Source organism: Punica granatum, chromosome 4 (assembly GCF_007655135.1).
Source record: "Punica granatum isolate Tunisia-2019 chromosome 4, ASM765513v2, whole genome shotgun sequence".
In the NCBI taxonomy this organism is placed as follows: domain Eukaryota; kingdom Viridiplantae; phylum Streptophyta; class Magnoliopsida; order Myrtales; family Lythraceae; genus Punica; species Punica granatum.
The window spans coordinates 407,837-429,977 of NC_045130.1; the positions used below are offsets into that span (position 1 = coordinate 407,837).

Sequence of the window (22,141 nt, forward strand, 5' to 3'; positions counted from 1 at the left end):
TGCTATGCTATTGCTATGAGTGGCAGAGGTATATTATTATATGGACTCTTGTCTGGGGATGGAAAATGGAAATTACACGGACGTAATCGGATCCGTTCCCTATCTTTTAAAACGTTTAACATGTCTGAATTCGGCCAAGAACTTCACATTGCATATTAAGAAGACTAGAGATAATTTTCTTTCTTTTTTTTTTCCCTCGCAACAGGATTGTAATACATCGTGTGTTACTTAATAATTATGAGATAGAAATTATTACTCAATAAAACTACGAGTATAGTATAGAATTTACAAATATATATATATATATATATATAGCTGATATGTGGTCCCAACCAACCTAGAAGAGAGGGAGAAAGGAAACGGGTGGTTTGGCATCTTTGATGCGTATCTTTTGTCCTATGCGCCGCTGTGGGCATTGAAAACCGGCTTGAAGGAGAGAGAAAGAGTGGGGTTGACTTGGGAAAATGTCAAAGGGTGGATTTCTGAACGAGAAGTGGTGGTATTGCCAAAAAGTCCACGCGTTTCATGAATTCCCCCTTTTCTTTTCCTTTCCCTTTAAAAAGATAAGTATTACTACCGAAAAAAAAAAAGAAGAGAATTTCCCGTGAGTTACCGACAAAAAGCAATATAATGTATGTAAAATATATATTATATTAATATGCACAAAAGGAAAAGTGGATTGGTCCATGGGACCGTTGGTTGTCTCGATATCTCCGTCTTTCGTCGTCGTCAGATCTGATTAGAAGGCTGTGTTGATGGCGTCCCGAAAGTCGCGGCGGCTCTCCTCCTCCTCCTCCTCCTCGTTTCCTGCGGTGCGTTAAGGTGACCCCTGATGGAGTAGTTTCCCGCTCTCCACCGAGGTCACACTCTCACCATCTCTGAGCAAATCTGTAAAGGAGGAGGAAGACAACCTGCCGCCTTGCCTGACCTAAACCAGTCCAGCCCGACCCAACCCAATTGATCGCTCATTGACCAGTGGCTCTAACAGCATAGCGATGACTCCCTTGCCTCCCTGCCAGTCTGACTCTCCCATGCAATGGAATCCCCCATCTACTCAAAGGATCATACCATTGGCACAATCAATCGTATTAACCGCCTGCACAACCGACATTTTTGTGGCTATGCTCTTTTTTTTTTTGTTGGTTTGTACAGGTTCGGCTCCTCGATAACATTCGCCGGTTTGTACCGGTCAAGGAAGCTTGGTACTTTGATTTGATAGTTTAGTTAGTTTTGATTAGTTAAGCTATCACTGGTTTGAACCGATTAAAAGAACTTTGCTGATTTGATTTAAATGTTTAGGGATTATGTTGTTTAGGATTTTGGTTATTTGATTTATTCTAGAAGCGTGATCTGTAGATGGTTCATGCGCCGGATACCGGTCCAAAATTCCTCTTAACTCTGCTTCCCTATGAAGTAGTCTCTATATGAATTGCTCTATGCTCTAATTCATAGTCTTTACTGAGGTCCATATAGAGTTTAATCGTCAGAGATTGAGAACGGACTACGGCATTTGGAATGATCTCTACAATTATACCTATAATGACTTGATGTACTTCAGTCACTTTTATCTCCCTTTGTAGAAATTTAGGTGGACTTGCTATTTTTTTGAGGTTTGTAATGTATTCTCTAGACATTTTTTGCTTGTATTAATTTTTGTCGTCAATGAAACATTCATTGACTTTCGAGGGAAAAAAAAAAAAGGGAAAGTGGGGAAAAAGAGTAAAGTGGAAGCCAGTTAATTGGGGATGGGAAGGGAAAGAAAGGAGATCCCACCCACTACAATCTTCGGTAGCTACGGCCGCTCAATGTGGAATTGGATTCATCCTTTCATATATATCCCACACATATATGTATAACATTCTTTCTTTATTTCTCTTTCGCCATGAAGGTTCTTTTTTCTTCATTTTTTTGTTTCAAAAATTCTAAATTTGTGCAGCATCGTATATACAATTTTTGATTCTTTTACCGTGAAAAAATAAAAGGAGGAAATCGACCTAAGAAAAGAGGAAATCTTATTGCTAATCTCAACATCAGCCCTCTTATTTGACTTTTTGTAATGCTCCTTACCCGCGATCCGAACAAAAACTTATAGTCAAAATACTCTTATTTATTGTTAATATCATGTAAGAGATCATGAATCATATTTTATAAAGATATGATCTCTTATAAAGTACATCAATCATAATATTCACATAGTTCATTCCTTTTATTAGGTGAAATCGCACATTATGACCAAGTGAAAACTCTTGGATAGTTTGCTAATCACGTCGGGTTTTTTTTTTGAGGTTTAATAAGTTAATTGCACATAATTAGAGTGCAAGATTATCATAATAAAATTTGATTTTGCTTGTCAATATGTAATATTCTAGCTTCGAACTCTTGGATGACTTTTGTATCAAAATAATTTTTTGGTCCACAGGCTCAAAAAATAGAACAAGAAGTCAATTTTTCTTTTTCCCATTTCCATTGACCTACTTGACAAGATAAGAATCGATCCCTGGTCGAATCCTAGTTCTCGAGAGGCCCACTGTCACTGTGCTCCCCACATGAGCACAAGCTCTGTCAAACTCAAACCCTTTTCTTTACTTTTTTTTTTAAATTTTTTTTTGTAATATTGAATAAATTGATACCGAAAAAATCCCTTAATAGTGTAACTTTCAACTTTCAAAAAAATACTCTTAATAATATTTTCTCTCCACCACTCCTTCTCTCCTCTCTTCTCATTTCTCCTCTGCCACTCCATTTTATTCCCTTTTTTTTTATATGTTTTTTCTTCAACAATATATCTAACTTATTTTCATAAAATACTTGATAGGGTGACGATGTATCGAGTTAGCAATATCGGACCTTATCTTAAAATAAATTTTATATTATTAATATATATAATTTTTTATGTTGTAAATTTTTTCTGCATAACACGAATTATTCTAATATCAATTCATTATTAAATCTAAATTAATAGATAAGGTCAAAAAAAAGGAAGAAAAGAAAAGTCGCCTGAAAATCAGGTGGGGGAGAATGAGCATATGTGAACGCGTGTAGTAGTGTAGAGACGATGAAGTGGCATCGACAGCTAGCAGATCTGGTGGACCCCAACAACAATCCCAAACACCCCAACACACCCCCTCCCCCAGAAAATATTGGGTGAATAAAAATGATTAGGTTAAACTTCACGATAAAAATCTCGCTACATAATTTTTTCTCTTTATTATTGGATATGTGTCATTTAAAGATAGAGTTTCATATAGTCACTTGACTGTATATTTACCCATTTAATATTCTCTCTCTCCCTCTCTCTCTCTTCCGGAAAAGTCCAAAGTGGTCCCCATTCCCGACTCGAATGTTTTCTACCATCCAACGGCTATAAAACACTGGTTCGACGTCCTCCAACCAAACTCCAGTATTCTATTCCAAGATGCATGCCTGAACGTGGGCTGGGTCTTAAGACGGGCCGGCCCACATGATTCGGTGGGTTTCATTGGATGCCTCATGCATCATGCCTAGGCTCGGCCGTCCCTCCTCTCTAAATCTATATATATAATATTCGAAAGGTAGAAAAGCGGAAAATGAAAACTTCATTTTTACAACTTTCGACTCTTGATAAAATGTCATTACTTGCTTAAATTAATCCATTCGATAATTATTCTGCACAGACAGGAATAAAAGTGAATTTTTACTGAACGAAGATAATGACTGTTTTTGCAATGACACATCTTCTTACTTTCGAAATGACAAAAGATTATATGTTTGATTCTCGATAATGGGATTTCTTATATTTTTTTATTAACTAACTTGCTATTTTCCTATAGTAGGATTTTTAATTTGACCATTCCTATATTACGTTCACGCCCCTCCTTAATAAACATGAAATTATGATTTTAATTCATCCAAGTATATATAACCTTTTCCTAAAAGTAAAATATTTGTTACTGTGAATATAGTTGATTAACGCATGTACCCAGAGTTACAATGCCGGTTTCTCTGAGTAATGAATTATTTTATTTTATTTTATTGTTTTGTGGGCTGGGGGAGATAAGTGGAGAGTAATAATTAAAGGGGTCCAAAATTAAATCGATCGAATTGGCGTCCATCTTGTTTTCACCTAAAAGAACAAACCACGAGTGAGTTAGTTCTCTGAAGGATCGATTCCTACACAGTAATCCGGAGGCCGGGCGTGGACAAAAATTATAATTATTAATGCTAAAGTCGAAAAAAGCATCAGAGCTCAGTGAATACAACTGACTATGTAATATACATTAATAAAGAATCTCAGACGGCATATATTTTAATTTAAAATCCTAACTTCATTGTAAATAAAATAACAAAGTTCTATAAAATATTGTCACAAATATTCGAGGTAGACAAAAAATATATATATTCGAGGTAGACAAAGTACGTACAGGAATTGATAATAATAACACGCAGCTGGCAAGAGAATATTCACACGGTTGCCCGGCATATCAACGCCGGTATACGTAGTAAATTAAGTGTCACAAGGCAATATAATTAATAATGATATTTCTACCATCAAATGTGATGGCCTGGTGATTTGAAGCGTACTTTAATATGGTTTGACAACCCCAATCTCTCGGATTCAAAATCCCTTTATGCATTTATATCAAAACATTTGTTAAAAGTGTACTCTTCGCTTTAGCTTGATGAACATCAATTTCTGTGAACTATACTATACCTTTAGTGGTACTGGTACTACGCTGACGGACTAGTATTTGCACTGATTGTTTAGTTCTTTTGATATATTTGAGGTTGAATATGAGAATCGAAATATGCATCACTGCAGCACACCTTACTATTTAGCAAATAATAATAATAATAATAATAATAATAATAGTAATATTTCTTCAGGAAGAGGAAGGAAAAAGAAGAAGATATTATACTTTATAGTGATGAGTTTATGTGTGTGTGTGTGTATATATATGTTTGGATGGTTTAACTCTTCATTTAGTTTTGGAGTAGGGGTTTATTCATTTTACGTCCCCCATATAGGACAAAATGGGTATTAGCGGATGAAAAAATTTATTATTAAATTAATTGTAATAATAATTAGAAAATTAAATGTGAGAATTTATTATTAAATTAAATAAAAGATAAAAAATATATATATATAGACGTAAAAGTTGATGGGGAATTCATTATTAAAAAATTGATTATAATGATGGTTAAAAATATGTGATAAATTTATTATAAAATAAGAGAAAAAAATTAAAAATAATTATTATATTGTTGAATTGATGAAAAAATTGAATGGAGTAGAGTGGAGTGGAATTTCGCTCCAAAATCAAACGCAATCTAAGTACCTTTTCTAGATGCCTATTTATTATTGGAATTTAAAATATAACAGCATGGATCTTTTCTTGCAAAAAAATATTAAGATACCATTCTCCCGTTATTAGCTAGGTTATATATATGCAACCAAAATGACGTAAATTGTCTTTATTCCATAAGGTTATGCGTATATACAGGAAATGCACAAAAAGGTAAGCCGATGACACCTAGGAAAAAACGTAAGCCGATCAATGGATGTCCTTTTTTCTTTTTTTCTTTTTTTCTTTTTTTTTCCAGGTTATAATAGAGAGATCCGCGAGCTTATATGATGAAATAAGGTCCTGATAACTAATGAAGAGGCGCGATAATTTCAATATATACGAGAATTAAATATAATAATTAATCTCTTAATTGACAAGAGATGGCGCGTACCATCTCATATGGAACAATGGATGTCACTTAATTAGCAATATCTCATGTGCTAATTAAATTACAGCGTATATATTTCACCCAAGAAAATATTAGTATATATATAAATGGTGCACTTCTTTACACACTGTAATTATTCATGTGTCTTTCAATTTCAGCTGTTCATATCATGTCTGGGGTAGGGTTTTTACTTTCAACAGTTTCTATCGTGACTTTGTGTCATGCTAACTTTTCATGCGATAGCTCTAGGATGAAATTCTACGAGACCCACATGAATTTTAAGGTCTATACGGGGAGTTATCATGACACAAAGTCATGATAGAAGCATCACTATGATATATATTAATGATAGTTGGCTCATAGGACTTGGAAGAAGAGGACAGAACTATGGAAGCGCACACATTTTTTTTTTATAGGTAATATGGAAGCGCGCACACACATATATATACACTAATAAGGTTGCATGTGCAATGTACGGGGAAATTAATAAATAAAATCACGAACATTATATATATGATGAAAATGATATATTACTTACTTTATAGCTAAAATCTACTTCAATTTAATACAATCATAATAAAATATCTGAAAATTTTGACAATTTAATATTTTTATTAAAAATACAAGCTGCAATCTTCGACCGACACTTATTATGTCATTATATTGATGCATTTCATCTATAATATTGTTGGCTTATTCAAATTCTATAAGGGACAATTCCTATTAAAATACATTATAAATCGGCCTATAAGAATGAATTAAAAATAATTATATATTATTATTATTTATGATTAAGTAATGTTCATATTTATTTTAATTTATTCGTATTTAAAAAAAATAAAAGAGAAATTCAAGAGTATGAAAAATGCTTCATGTTTTTTTAAATATATATAAATATAGGTGATATGTATGAAGAGAAATAGTTTCTAGAACAGGCTTTGACTTATGGACGACCAACACCAGCTGAATCAATACCCGTGCACATGCAATTTGCATTTCTTCTTAATTTTTGGCCAAACATATATACAACACGAGATAAAAAAAAAGGGGGGCTGACGACATTCTCCCCATTCTTTTTTATTCTCCTGTTTAATTTCTTTCTTGTCTTTTAAAAGAAAAAGAAAAAGAGAAAAGAAAGGAAGAACAAAAAGAGCGTTACGTTGATCATCAGTTGCACCTCATTCCCTTCGAGATATATGGCTCCGTTTATTTTCAGGATTTGATTTTAAGATTTTATCTTTAATTTTAACTTTACTTACTACACAACAAAAATCATCTCTTCAAAGTAAAAAAGGTAGGCCTCATATATAAACTCACATATAATTCCATTACATTCAATTTAATTTTTAATATTAAATTTTCCCAACTATTCATTACTTTTTCATATTTTTTCTCATAATTCAACACTACAATCATCACAACCAAATTAAAATTAAAATTAACCAATTAAAATTAAGATCTAACTCCCAAACCAAACGCAGCAATAGAAATTAGAAGAAGGATTTCCTCGTGCTAATAAGCTGACCTGAGTTTTTTTTTTTTAATAGATGAAATCAATTGCTTCAAGTAGTCCTTTGGGATGGTATTACATGTATTACTAATCCACGGCGATCGTGGTCCTCTGCGAATGGCCGTATGCCAGCCCAGCTCCCATCATTGATTCGATCCTTTGGTTTCGGCCAACTCAATGAATAACTCTAGAGAATTAATAGAGATTCGACGAGCACAAGTGGCATGGCATGGGTGTGAAGATCCGGTTGCATGATTGACTTTTTTTTAAAAAAAATTATTTATGACTATTAATTTTATTATTTGATGGTCCACGTACTCTCACCTAATTTATTATTGTTTTTTCTTTTCTTTTTTCTTTCTTATTAAGTCCGAATTTGGGGAGCTAGAGAGAGAGAGAGAGAGAGAGAGATGCTTGCTTCAATTCAGTTCCCATTTGATTGGACAGTGAAAATGGATCCTTTCAAGTTGAAGTTGAGCCTTGCCAAGTCCCACAACACACACTCGTCTACCTTTCTATCCATCTATCTAGTCAGAACATGACTGGGGGAGTTTGCCCCGAGTGAACTAGAATATTAGATGACATCACGTATATCGGTAAGATTCCTGATGATATACATATATATATATATAGGAGCATTTTCTCTCAGCTTTATCTTATGCGATTATATATTAGGAGACCTTTTTTTTTTTGGGCAAGAAGTGGGATGGCAACCCCCCAGTCTAGCACTTTCTGGTCTGGTCCCATTCTTTAATATTAGTTATGAGGTGGAGGTCCGAACAATACACACTTCAAACGTGCATGTGAAAACATTCACGATGAAGATATAATGATATATATTGTCATCATGGTTCTTCAAACACCCCCCCACCTCTCTCTCTCTCTCTCTCTCTCTCGTACTCAGAGCAGGATCTTGTTGGTCGAAGGATATATAGTTCAAAGGCACGACCACCAAGCATATCCTCTGAAGCCGGCTGAGCATATATAATATAGCCCCATATATACGTTTATCTTATATATACATTATTATCCATGTCATGTTGGTATGGCTAATCGATCATGGCCCAGGCTGAAGTTGGGTTGCCTTCTCAAGTGAACCCAGATAATATATATATATATATATATTATTAACGAGGGCACAAACAAGAATTGAGTGGAAGAATCAAAGGACACACATTAGTGTAAATGCATATCATCTATCCACATGTCCCAAAGCTCAAAAAATTTACACTCGCAAAAGGAAAGAATTTAAAAAAAAAAAAAGAAAAAAGAGTGAGGAAAAACCTTCCTTAATATGCTCATTCACCTCTTCTGTCCCAACAGTGCCAACCACCCACACTACTAGTTGGATGTCAAATTGGTGTTCTCTCTCTCTCTCTGTGACCCTACCACAAGAAACCAAGACCAGATCAACTCCTCCTTAGTTCGCCTGAGTAAATACCTGACTTTGAATGAATTAATAATCTTTTAGGTCAACAGCAGATGAATAGGTCTCTTCACTATCAACTCAAACTCGGCCATAAGGAGCTTAGCCTCGTTGCAAGTTTTGCGCTCTTGTAATCCTCCCTCAGCTGAATAAACCTGTACATGCATACATACATACAGTTGAACGAAATTACCGCCATCAATTATTTGTTGTCGCAAAAAATCTTGTTATTTTCGCCAATAGAAATTTTCCATTCTACTACCTCTGTGCATCTTTCCGAATGCTGGGCGTCCCCTCAAACAGAGTGGAGAGACTCTCAGGAGCAACAATAAACACATTGGCCATGCTGGAGAGGAGTTTTGCTCATCAGTCCAGCGATACAAGTTATAAATGACAAGAAAAATAATCTGGGGGAATTCAGTAAAGATCTCTTACATTCCCAACAACTCAAACTTCTCATCGACGGTGGGAGCATTGAAGCTACGAACAAATTCACCATACTCAGTTATGTCACGCTTCAGCCGAAGTCCTCCGCTATGAAAGAGGGAAAATGATCAGTTCCAAAATAATAAACCACAAGGATAATCTGCTTCTCAAAGATTTTTCCAATATCAACCAGCCAAATATATAAGTACATAATTACACACACACACACACACAAGTTGAACTAGCACTTGCTTGGTATACTACAAGCTGTTCATTCAGGATATTGCTATGTAAAGGCAATTGCAATCACGTCATATAGCCCAAGAAGCTGTAATCTTCAGCAGTACGATCATGGTTCTACGAAGTAGAGAATTTTGTTACCTGGGATTAAAGGTGAACTTCTGCCAATGACTTAACAGCCCTTTATACAAACGGTTTCCCTGTATCAGCAATTTCAGAGAATTGTCATTGCAAAATTAGAGAGCATCCATGCTTGTAACTGAAGAAGAAGATTCTTTGCTTGACACAAAACGTAAAAGAGAGAGAGAGAGAGAGAGAGAAAGTGGGATGTTCAAGGAACAATACCAGTTCAGTGAGGAATGCTTGCTTGTTTTGACCTTCTAATGCAGTGAATGCAGCTTCAAGCACACGAGAAAGGTAAGCCACAACCCTAAACAATATAGGAGGTACATTATTCCACATCCAAGCTGAAAGGGGAAGCAGGCCAAACTAGATATTCAGTCAATCTCTAATTGCGCCATTCACCAAGATTGGTTTTAATTATCATTATATTGAGGGACTATACCGAGTGCAGGCATTCGTTGGGCGATGATCAGGTGCAATTCCATCATCTGGTGACCGATAATCTGTCGCCTTCTGTTCAGCTGACAGCAACCGCTCAACCTGCATTGGAGTTCAACAAAATAATAATTTTAGCAAATGATCCTACAAGAAAGCTGGCCCAAGTTCTCTTTAAACAGTTTAGGATCCAATTGAAGAATTGTCTTTCTCAATTCCCTGGCAGCGGCCTTAGGGTGGTGGCGCCATAAGTCATTTTTCAAAGATTACATTTACGTTTTCTAGATGCCGAAAATAATTTCACCATTTTTCTCATACACGACAACAATTACAAGCCTACCTCAGCCATAACAGTTTCAATGCACAGCTGAAGACCCTTGTAAGCAGCACCTTCAGCACCCGACATCGCTGTTGCCATTTCTTCACAAGCAGCAGCATGTGCCCCATCAACGGGTAGTAATAGCCGAGATATAGAATTTGCAAAATACTGCAGACAGATCCAAAAGAGTTGCATATTATATATCTAACAGCCAATTTTTTATTACTCGACTTAATGATAAAACGTAAATGAGTGAACAATGTCACATACTTGCTGTACTATAGCCACACTGCTACCACTACGCTGCACAGCAACCATGAATGATCTGAAACTGCTTTCACCAGCAGCAGCAGCAGCTTCCGCCTACAGATTAGACCAATCAATCCACCTTCATTCATTTCACATTCAATTACAGCATGTGAACTAATAGTTGCAAAATTATTCTATCTTGAAGGATCAAATATTATTATCATATCCCAAAGAGGAAAGTAATCAGGTAATTACAGCAGAAGCAGCTGCAGCAGCCACCCTTCTACTGACACTGGTCCCCAAGACAAACCTTTCCCTTAAAGCTGCAGCTTCAGTTAAGCTGTCCCTTGCCCGATCAAGCCCTTCTGTTATATATTGACCAACCTGGATAGTAAAAATATTGTAAGTGCTTATTGTATGCAATTTTGTAAATTCTATTGACCCAAACTTACCTGGTCTAGAAGGCAAGTAAAAACTGCTTTCACATTGGCTGCTAGTGTGGTTGGCTGTGTTCATTAAAACAAGAGCTCAGTTAAAAAAAAAAAAAACCAAGTAATTTTGAAACTGAAATAAACCTCAAATGCACAATGCATATATGCAATAATCTAAGCCTCTGATTCAAGAGCAGAGATGAGTGTAACTTTCACCATTTTTTCCTTTCTCCACATTTGATTACTGGTTAGAGAAGATGTTGATGTTGCTAAGAAACTAATTACCCCGATCAAGGACCCAATTGACAACCTACAACACAACTTGCAGAGATTGCCTCAACTCTCCCGAGGAGTGCTGGGTTCAGTCTAACTACATTTCAATCTTTTAGATTAATTTTTGACATTAATTCTCTGGATTGACATCAATTTAAAGTTCAATCAAATCGACGATGAGTGAACATGCTTAGATTGAAGCGAAACATCAGGCACACTAGGAATATACCTGAGAGGAAAACAAGGTGCATCTGGATATTGCTTCTTCGTTCCAACGAACAAACTCTGTTACAACAGCAACAGAAATTTGCTGGTGTGAAGATGCTATTGAAGCTCCTTTAGAACGCCCAATTGTCCCAGATGATTCGGACATCTGCTGGCTTTCAGCACGCAATTCCTCCATCTGAAAGCCACAATGCATGGAAAAAGATTGGCATGCATAAATTTTAAAATGAATTGCTATTCCTGCAGGAAGAGATGGTTGAAACTGGTGGACACCTTCGCTCGGTAAAGTTGTCTAAGAGAGGCTTGCTCATGTTCAGGATACTCATCCTTGTGTGAAGAAAATAAAGACTCGGTGAGCCCTGCCAATTAAAAAAATTACTACATGAATCACATTTACATGGACATCAAATCACTGACACCAGTAATCTGGCTTAATTCAATTTTCTATGTACATAGATACACATACACATGATGCTCAGACATTCCAGATTGACTGTTGTCACAGAAGCTGTCACTTTGGATATGAACTTTGAGTTTATTACTCAAACACCAAAATGAAGGAACAGAAACTCCAAGAGATCATAGTTGACATAGTAATAATAATCGTGTATTAGCAATTCATCACATCCACTACCTTCAATATCCAAATCCCCACAGCCGACAGCTCTCAAGTCTCTAGCAAGTTCTTGTGTCCTCTCGTATGCCACTGCCAGCATTCTAAGATACTGAAGTCTCAAAGAAAGTGAAAAAGAAAAGATTCAGTCACACTGTAAAATTTCACTTAATAAAATATGTGCTCCTTGAACTCACCAATAAGAGTCCGCCTTCTTCCATAGGTGGTAAATTCACAAGAGATGGCTTAATTAATAGTTTGTCCAGGAGGGCTGTAACTCGCTGCTCCAGCACTCTCTGTATACGCATTACAATAAATCATAATGATGGAAGTGCAGAAACTCAATCTCAATGATTCAAAGATAATGTAACAATATTGAAAGCTTAAAGAACAAAGGAATAATCACCTGAACTAAAATTGACATAACATCGTTGGGGGACGGAAATACAGCTGTTATCGTGGCTGCTTCCTTACGCACCGTATCTGCGAAAAGACAAGGATAAAAATATAAAAACCACCTAAAAGTTCCATTGCTCTACGAGGAATAATCTCATTTGTGCTTCAAACCTGTGATTTCTTTGTACAGAGAGGAGAGTCCACGAGCAACGTTGTTAGGACTAACTTGAGAACTATTGTCACCTAAAACCAGTCTTGTATCTGCATTCATGACCTCAACGTCAATAAACATTGGACGTGTTGCCACATAATGCTGCATTGCACTCGTGCCCCGGTTAAACTGCATAACCAAAGGAAAAATGATGAGAAGTCACCGACACATTAAGATTTCTTCATTCCAACCATAGATCCACAAGCAACAGATTTTAATGAACTAAGAGGTGAGAACAGGGTAGGCAGCACCTAAGGTGTATAAAAATACAAAAACTGCAGGAGTTAAAGACAGACACAAAAGGATAACCTTTGAAATAAAACAGACTGTTTCAAAGATCAACAGCTTCGAAATGCCTACGGAGAAAGCTTTTCAATGATGCATCTATTCCTCAGTTAAAAATGGGAGGGATTTAAGAAAGAAGGAAGAGGAATCAAAGCAGAAGCATTCTTCACAACAGATAATGAGAGATATAAGGACTTCATAAATCAAAAATCAAGGAATGATAGAAAGATATTTACCTGAGATAAAATTTTGGCACATTCAGCCATTGTAGAAAGTTCTCTTCTCTGTGATGCAGCATCAAACCGAGCTAACAATCTGTTCTCCAATTCTGTAGAGTCAAAGCAAGAAAGAGATTAGACTTTTTCAACCTAACGAAAATCTCGAGGAAGAAAACAAAGAGCTAATAGTCATTCTTACTTTAAGGAAATTTATTAGAAAGATAGGAATTCTCGGAAAAATGGCACATGAGTCCAGGCTTTAATTAGAGACCCTACAGAAAGAGATGCTGTACCATTGCAATAATCCTGGAGATTAGCAACCGCAACTTCTAGACCTCTGCTAGCAGCTGCATTTCCCACCATTGATGATGCTATGCCTTGTCTTCCAATATCTTCTTCGGCAAACGATCCTAAGATTATCAAAATGGAAACCGTTTTACTTATTCATATCACCCAGAATGATAACTAGTGACATTAAGATATAAAGCAAAATCTTTAATAACCAATGTTAGATCAAACAAGTGCGACGCTTAAGCGTAACTTTAAAATTCAAACGACTTGTTTGAAATCCCATAATATGATCACGATAATGGGAGGTCCTTATAATGATCAAATCATGTTGCAACATAATTATCAGCGCTGTCAGGACTCAGTTCACTCAGTTTCACTAATCATCAAGCTTTCAGAGAGAGCAACTAATAGTGAAATTGCTCTTTACAGACAGTGACGTAAACACTGCACATACATAGGTTTTAGTGAGTCCTAAGCAATAAGCACTTCAAAAAAAATACATGAATCATGACTGTAGGTGTAGGAACATACTTGTCTATTGAGTTACTTGAGTAGAAGTGATATATGATATGCAACAGATTAATGTTGAGTTGGCACAAACTTACGCAGCTTCTGTGCAATGGAAGCTGCCTCCGCAACACGACTGTCGTCAGAGAAGAGAGGTGAAAGCTCCATTAGGTCACCGGGACTGCCGTTAAACTCCATCAAATACTGCATTGTAAAATGAATAAATTTTTTTTAGGACATTCTATACAAAGAGAATATGACAGGAAATGCATTCTGGAGTACCTTTATAAGATCAATTGTCTGACTTGCAGTTTCACGCTGAGCGTCTGCACTCTGAGAAAGAAAGCAACTTCAGCTGAATAAGAAGCCTCAATCTGATCACCCCTCCCTCTGCTGCCTTTTTTTTTTTTTTTTCCTTTCCCCCCCTCTTCTTTTCTCAACTATGAATCTTGATCAATGGTTAGCGAGATTCTCACGTAATTATTCATCCGAGGTACTGAAAAAACTTCACCTGAACACCTATCCAAAAAAAAAAAAAAGTTAAGAAAAAGAAACTTCACCTGGAGATGATCTCCTATTTTTGCAGCAGTCTGGCCAACGCTTGAAATACGGGAATCCAACCTCGCAAAGCTATCAAATAAGCCATCCACACCTTTTTCGAGCTGCAAAGCAGGTCATATAAAGCCATCAATATCTGTGACTAATATGCTCAGTTAAGGTCCATCAAACATGGCTCCAGATGATGCCACATAGTCAAAGAGACAGAAAAGATACCTCAGAAAGAGTCTTCCGGTGTTTAGAATCTTGAGCAGACACCTCCTTTTTGAGATTATAGAGTCTCCCATCAATCTTCAATCAAATAATATGGAGCAATATTTTAAACCTCCGGAAAAGATATAAAGTGACAATAGCTTAGAATTCACAAATTCCTGAAAAAATACCTGCTTCCTGAGGTCAACCAACTCCCTGCAGGAATCCTTGAACAGGGTCAAGAGAGCATCGACCTCGGGAAACAAAGGAGCAGAGAGTCCCTGTGCCGACTTAGAATCAGTTCTAATATTCCCATTCGCCAAAAACTCATTGCCACCGCCATGCCCTTCTGCTGAATCTGCTTCTTCATCTTGGAAGGATGGTAGCCGATCATTGACCAAGTTTCCAAACAACGCATCAAATGAAAAATCGCCCTTCAGAAAGACAACGCGAAGTTACCAAAAATCAAATATTCGTCCATGCAACTCATATTACATCACAAGCGAAACAGAATCAATAAAAGGAAAACACGTCAAATGAAATAATATAAGTCGACATTGCAGATAAGAAGCCAGTATCAGTAACCTTAAAGTCTTCTATGTCCAGAATGAGGGGAAGTGAGCTAGCGGATGAGGATTTCGAAGCTCTGTCGGGTCTGGTTCCATCTCTACTCTCTTTCATCTGGTCCCCCGAGAAATTGAATTAGAAGAAGGGAACAACAAGTAAGAGAATCAATCAATCAATCAATCGCGATTTTAACTCGGAGCCTATAAAAGGAATGAGCTGGGATTGGATTCATAGACGGAACAAAAAGTAAGAAGATCGATAGGAAATTCTTACCTCCTTAAAGCTTGAATCAGAGAGAGACAGAGAAGGAGATGACCGATTTTGCCTTTGAATTCTCTTCGTCTGTGGAATTGGTAGATCGAGCGAGCTGAGAGAGAGAGAGAGAGAGAACAGACTGTTCTTCAGCGAAAACTACAACGAAAACCCAAAAGGAAGAAAAAGGAAAGTATTAACTATATGAAATGACGGTGTCGACCTCCGATTACTGCTGGAGCGCGAAGGCAATTTCCAAGGTTAATCTTGGTATTTCACATTTTCGCAGTAAAAACTGCAAACTTGAAGTGAAAATATACGTGTGTGTATATATATAATATTATATATATGCATCTGTGTGTGGGTGTGCAGTCGGGTCTTCCAATTACTATTAAACTCATTCATGCAATTATTAATTCTAGGAATTAAAAATGGCAAATGTTCCACAATTATTTTCGAGCTAGTAGTCGCTCTCCGATTAAAAACCCTAAAACAACAATCCACCGAGGTAATCTTACCACGGATAAACATTAGATTTTTGAAAAGAAAAAAAAAAAGAGAAGAAAGAAAAAAGAAAGAAGCACGTGGTTGGTACTAAGGGTAGGCAAATTATGCCTACCCTTTCGGGGGAAGAGAAGAGAACAGTCTATCTATCTATCTATCTATCTTCTATATGCAAATGAAAATGTTTCTTCATGCAGCTTTTGATTATATAAACATGAGATGAGATAAGATTGAGAAGAGATGAGATTGAACATAATATATATACTCCTGCTCTTATATCATATGACTTATCAATAATTAAGTAAAACAGAAACCTTCGCCCAATTAATTTCTATATATATTGCATGCTGCAAAAATGCTAATACAGAGAGCAAACCGCATATAAATAAATACAAGGTGAATGGAGGCAAGGACATTAGCGGACCTGCCAGCCAACATCACCGTTCGCGAACAAGAAAGCTTGACCTCCCAATTAATCCAAGTCGTGTTGCAAAGCTTGTATGTGCGTATGTAGCCTTTAAAAGATTACTCCCAAGGTTCCTTCCAACCACTAATTAACAAAAGTAACAACATTATATCCTCACTTCTGGAATAGTGTCTCATGGAGACGGAAGTTTCAGAGGAATGAGGTTGTCTCTATTTTGAGATGGAAATTTTGAAATTGAAATGCAAAATTCTGTCTATCACCTGATATACGGTAAAAATGACGGAAATCTCCGTCCCATTATTTGAGACAGATTAGGAGAAGAAAAATTACGCCTCTTGATAATGAGACGAAAATATTTGTCTCAAACTCCCGTCTCTATTCACACGAGACGAAAATTTTCATCTCAAATCTCCGTTTCTATGGATCTAGATATTTTTTATAGAATATTTATTTCTTTTTTCACTTTTTTCGTTCCAAATCTTCTTCTTCACCTTCCATAAAATCCAAAGATCTTCTAGGGTTTCACATTTCGAAAATTAAATAATTTGATCTCTCGCATATTAAATGCATAAAATAAGTTATTAATTGCTCATATTAATCTTGATATTGAGTGTAAATGAGATCACAAATAGCTCGGTATATGGATGTAAATTATAAAGAAAGTCAATATTAATGTTTCAAAAAGTTATTAAAATAATGGAGATGAATGTTGATTGTACTATAAAATAAAAAAATAAATTACACAAAAGATTAATATCATTAGGAAAAATGTACAATTTACAATAACAGTGTAGGTATTTAACAAATAAATAATAGAAAAGTAAATACTAGTTTTAAAATGTAAATTTGTAGATATATAATAATAAATATAATGAAATATTAAAAGGTAATAATAAATGAGAGTAGTCTAGGTGGTAATACGCATTCGTGTCAGGGTGAAAACCTTAGTTCGAGTCTCCGTGAGTGCAAAACCCACACAATTAAAGAGACAGAGGTGCATTGCACCATTTGTATAAGCGATGGGTGCACAGAAGCTCATGCTCCCTTCAGGCTTGGCCGAACTATATTTTTTTTCTTTTTACATTGTTCGATGGGTTTGGGTCTCAAGAATTGAGACGAAGAGAAAGACGGAATTTTCCCTCTCTAAGTGAGAGATGGAGCTTTTCGTCTCTCTTTTCTGTCAAAGTGCATTTCCCTTTCTATCTCAATAGTGAGATGGAAATTGAGATGGCTTTTTTCGTCTATGAAGTTAAGACGAATTTTTCTATTTCAAATTTTCATCTCATTATTGATGCAGCATAAGACGTGACAATTTTATGTTATTTGGGCTTTTTTTTCAATTTTTAGGGAATAGTTTATTTTAGAGAATATTTTATTTCCTTCGTTATAATTTCGTTTTGCAATTTTTAGGAAATAATTTATTTTAGAGAATATTTTTATTTCCTTCGTTATAATTTTGTTTTTCATATTTAAGCGATGTAAGCCCTAGAGTTAAAGACAATTGAGTTTTTGGATGAATAAAATTTCAAGAGAATATTTTCTCTGTTTTCCCAAATTCGGCATTGATTGAATGAACGAATTTGATGTTTATTCCCTAGTATTCGTAGAATCAATAGGTTATAAAATATTGTTTTCTGGCATTCGTGCGTAAATCCACAGATCGCAATTAGTTCCGCTGCGTTAGTTGGTATCAGAGCCTAGGGTTTGATCTGGAACAACCATGCCACCCAAGAGAAGGGATCGTGCGGACGATGTTCTTGACCGTGACAGCCTGCGACATCTGGAACAGATGATGGAACAAATCGTGAATCAGATGATGGATCGTATGATAGAGCAGCTAACACATAGGATGGCTACATTTATAGGGAATCGGAATCGAGAAAACCCTAATCCGAACCCTAACCCTAATCCTGATCAAGAGGAATTTGGCGAGAAGTCGGAGGGAAAAAATTATTTTGCGAATAAATTTATCGAAGAGGGTCCGTCTGATGATGCATTTTTTTTAGCGGGAGGCGATGGAGAGTCCGAGTTCGACAAGGATGATTATGATGGAGACGACAAGGAGGCTAATGCGGTCTGGTTGGCCATCGACAAGATGATGGACTCACAAAGAAAAGATAGGAAGGAGGCGAGGCTAAAATAGGAAATTGAGAAGTATTGTGCCTCGAATCAACAGATGAGGACGAAGATATCAAATGTCTCTATCGAACAAATCACTGCGGCAGAGTATTTTGAGTTAGAATTTTTTCCAATCATCCATTACGGAGCATGGGCTAACATCGGTTTTCGATTAAGTATGGAAGATGTGTATGTTTGTGTGGATGATTTTATCTCTGGACTCCTAGGGCGAATTCGAGGGAAAATTCTCTCCATCTAGAGGAGAATGATGCGGCAGAAGACGAGCTGACAAATCGGTATCATGAGAAAAATAGGTTTTGACGACCCTGTTTAGAAGGAAATGACCTCAGGAGCACAATTCACAGCTTTTGGCTGTGAAATGATGAGATTTAAGACGAATTTCATCGTTTATGACCTCAAAATGGCATTTTAATGTTATTTGGCTGTTTTTGTAATTTTAGGAATAGCTTATGTCTTTCATGCAATTTAGGCGTTTTAATTCATATTTAAACTTTGTAAAACCATAGGGTTACAGGAATTGTCTTTTGATTAGTTAATAAAAATTGGAGTTTTTGTGCTCTTTGCCCATTCTCGGATTTGATTCTAGTTTGATGCCGGTTTCCTAGAAATTCGAAGAATCAATAAGAGATTAAAGGTCGTAGTACCGGTATTATACGAAATCAACGGATCTGTGACAGGTTACTCACGTGTACACTACATCAATTATTTTGGGACAAGACTTTTTTAGATAGACTTTTTCGTCTCTATACCATGTAGAGACAGAGTTTTTCGTCTCCGCTCAAAGTTAGGAATAAGGTAACAGCCACAAAAAAAAACTGTTAGTGCATTGGGGAATCATCTGATGTAAGTTTGGGCTTGCGAGTCCTTTTCATCTGTACCCGTGTGCTTTGCTGTGTGTTTAGTATTTGGAATTGAGTTTGAGTCCTAACTGGTTTTTTTCTTCCGTTTTTGTAAGATGTTGATGTGTATTATTGCATTGGAGTATTAACGAAAGAGCACCACCTTTCGGAGGGGAAAAAAAGAAAAAAGTTAGGAATAAGGCGAAAATGTTAATAAATCCAATTGCCCATATCGGCCTGGCCTGGCCTGACGATGTTATTGTCCTTGCTTGAGTCCATCATATTGGTCCTTTTAGGGCCCACCATGAGACAGTATTCCCCCCCCCCCCCCCCCCCCCCCCCCCCCAACCAAAATCCCATGCATAAAATCGGTCCATGATTGACTGAAGGGCCTTAAATATTAATCGGTCCAAGTTACTCTTCGAGAAGGAGCGAAAGAAGGGAGGAGAAAAGTACTAGTGTAAATATTATATAAAGTACTAGTCTAAAGCCCCGCACATTGTTGCGGTTTTATCGCGTCAATTGAAATAGTCTAGTGAATAGTCATATTACGTTTTTTTTATGAGAAATATCCATATTACATGAGTTGCACCATATGTAGTATGGATTATATAATTTATGGAATATTAACGTCATTGTCAAGTCGTCATAAAAACTTTATATTATATATGGATTAGATAATGACGATCATTCAGTTACTTTCATTGTCAAAAAAAGGTGCTTTTTTTTTAATGCACCATTCATTTCAGCTATTATAATTTATACTAAGGGAAAGTTCCCGCGCGCTGCCGCCGAGTAAAAGTTTATTCGGTCAATAATTGCGTGATTGTAATTTATACAATACTTGATATAACATAAATTCTCAACATATAATAATTGTCTTAATCGTTAAAAGAATCTTAGATTTCTTATATGGTATATTAATTAGTATATGTTATACCATGTAGAAGTTAATATCTCTTTATATTTTGTCTAATTTTTTTTAATAATTATAAAACTATGTTCAATTTTATTTGGACACATATGTATTCTCCTCCATACATATGAAGAGGAGAGAAAATACTTCAAAAAATCAACTAAGAATATGGTAAAAGTAGCAAAATAATGATTAAAAAATGTCTAGATACATCATAAATTATGCAAAATTAATACTTCATATCGGGCACCTTACTAGATTGTAATATGACCCGTGAACTTGTAGGGTGTTCACGAGAGTTGTGGGTAATAGCCGGCCGAAACACGGATATCCTTCGTTATTCAAAGAAAAAAGAAATGTGTGGTTGAATTACAATTTTTTCATAAACTTATAGTTTGTTTATGAGATTCCTGAAAAATAGTCGGCTGAAATTTAAATACCTTTCGTTACTTAAAAAAAGAAAAGAAAAGAAAATATAAATAGTCAACTAACACTTGAACACCCTTCGTTATTAAAAGAAGAAAAAAGTGTGTGGTAGAATTATAATTATTTTGTAAACTTGTAGGGCGTTCGTGAGAGCCGTGGAAAATATTCGGTAAAAAATCGAATACCTTTCATTATTAAAATATAAAAACACATACAAGATATATAATTAAGAGAGTGACACATGGCATGATGTGCAAGAGAGTTGTTGATAAGGGCATATTATACTCATATTTTATTGTGCAATTCATGTTAAATTATTATTAATTTTATAGAAATTATAAGAAGTCGGTGCTTAATTATGTGTAATTTGATATTGTAGGTCTTTGAGGACTTAGATGGAATTACGAGCAATATTGAGGAGTTTTGCGCAATTTGGAGCCAGCATATATCTTTCGGAAATCTTTTTTTTGTTGTGGATATAAATACTCCTCATAACAAGATTAGGAAACCCTAGGGGGGGAGCCATCTTTCACCATTCTTTTAACCTAGAGAGTTTTTGGAGAGGGTCTTGTCTGGAGCCGTCACCTGGATCAATTGATTTGAAGCGAAGAATTGTGGAAGAGATAATTCCTTAAAGGAATTGTTGGGTTTTTGTTTTAGGATTCAATATCTTGAGTTTACTGCTGAATATGAATTCTATTGCAATGACTCCTTGGAATTATAATTGTGTTTTCAATTCCATGATATTCTAAGCTTCTTTGTGGGAATATGATGAAACCCTAGGTAGCTAATATGATGATTGTCGCCATGTTATAGGATTAATAGATGTGTTGATGATTCATGATTGCAATTCCTATAATTTCAATTTTAATTCTTAATTGGTTATAATTGTTAGAAACACTATTGATACGGGAGTTGATATAGTGTTTGTTAGGAATTCTTGATTAGACTAATTAGTTAAATGCGATAGCTGCGTTAATTAGTTTAATTAGAGATTATCCAGGGATTAATGCAATGTTTCTAGTTAGTTATTCGCTAAGACATTAGGGATAATTAATTTAGGGCATTAGACAATCATAGCACTGGAAGGTGTATGATTATAATTTAGAGTCCACTATTAATTAGAGATGCGGGAGCTGATTGATTAATTAGAGGTTTAAGACTTTAATTTTAAAGGCTTGATAAACTCACTTGAATAATCACATAGCTATCAGTCTATATAACATGATGGCAATCTGATTAGTGAAACTAGGGTGGATTCTGTTTTTCCCACTTTCAATTGATATATTTTCGTACAATTCTCTTTTTGCTCTTTGTGACGATTTAGGTTGATTAGTAGTTAATTAGTTAATTCTCTTAATTTGATTGCTTAGATAATAATAGAATCTAATATAGGTTTAGTACTTAATTAATCCTTGTGGGATCGACACT

At 35.7% G+C, this 22,141-nt stretch overlaps 1 protein-coding gene across 2 annotated transcripts; it reads right to left on the minus strand.

Moving 5' to 3' along the window:
* Window positions 1-8,371: 8,371 nt before the first annotated feature.
* Window positions 8,372-15,640, minus strand: LOC116205297 (exocyst complex component SEC10b). Of its 2 annotated transcripts, XM_031537855.1 has the most exons (25): window positions 15,481-15,640; window positions 15,226-15,321; window positions 14,832-15,074; window positions 14,665-14,739; window positions 14,451-14,552; window positions 14,173-14,223; window positions 13,989-14,094; window positions 13,386-13,502; window positions 13,111-13,202; window positions 12,550-12,718; window positions 12,389-12,465; window positions 12,180-12,278; window positions 12,004-12,094; window positions 11,643-11,728; window positions 11,374-11,547; window positions 10,893-10,946; window positions 10,696-10,824; window positions 10,462-10,554; window positions 10,213-10,359; window positions 9,880-9,977; window positions 9,660-9,744; window positions 9,456-9,514; window positions 9,084-9,182; window positions 8,911-8,994; window positions 8,372-8,803 (listed from the first exon to the last, which is right to left on the minus strand). In XM_031537855.1, the coding sequence occupies exons 2-25, from the start codon at window positions 15,319-15,321 to the stop codon at window positions 8,725-8,727; spliced, it is 2,505 nt and encodes an 834-aa protein (XP_031393715.1). In that variant the 5' UTR covers window positions 15,481-15,640; the 3' UTR covers window positions 8,372-8,724. The 2 variants fall into 2 exon arrangements, 1 of the variants encoding a protein (XP_031393715.1); XR_004156492.1 differs by lacking the exon at window positions 8,372-8,803 and having other exon boundaries at window positions 8,905-8,994; window positions 9,660-9,781.
* Window positions 15,641-22,141: the final 6,501 nt, after the last annotated feature.

Coding starts and splice junctions, on each gene's coding strand:
- LOC116205297 (XM_031537855.1), bottom strand. CDS start 15,321: ATGAAAGAGAGTAGAGATGGAACCAGACCCGACAGAGCTTCGAAATCC. Junction 15,075..15,225: donor TGGACATAGAAGACTTTAAG/GTTACTGATACT, acceptor GTCTTTCTGAAG/GGCGATTTTTCATTTGATGC. Junction 9,978..10,212: donor TTGAAACTGTTATGGCTGAG/GTAGGCTTGTAA, acceptor ACTCCAATGCAG/GTTGAGCGGTTGCTGTCAGC.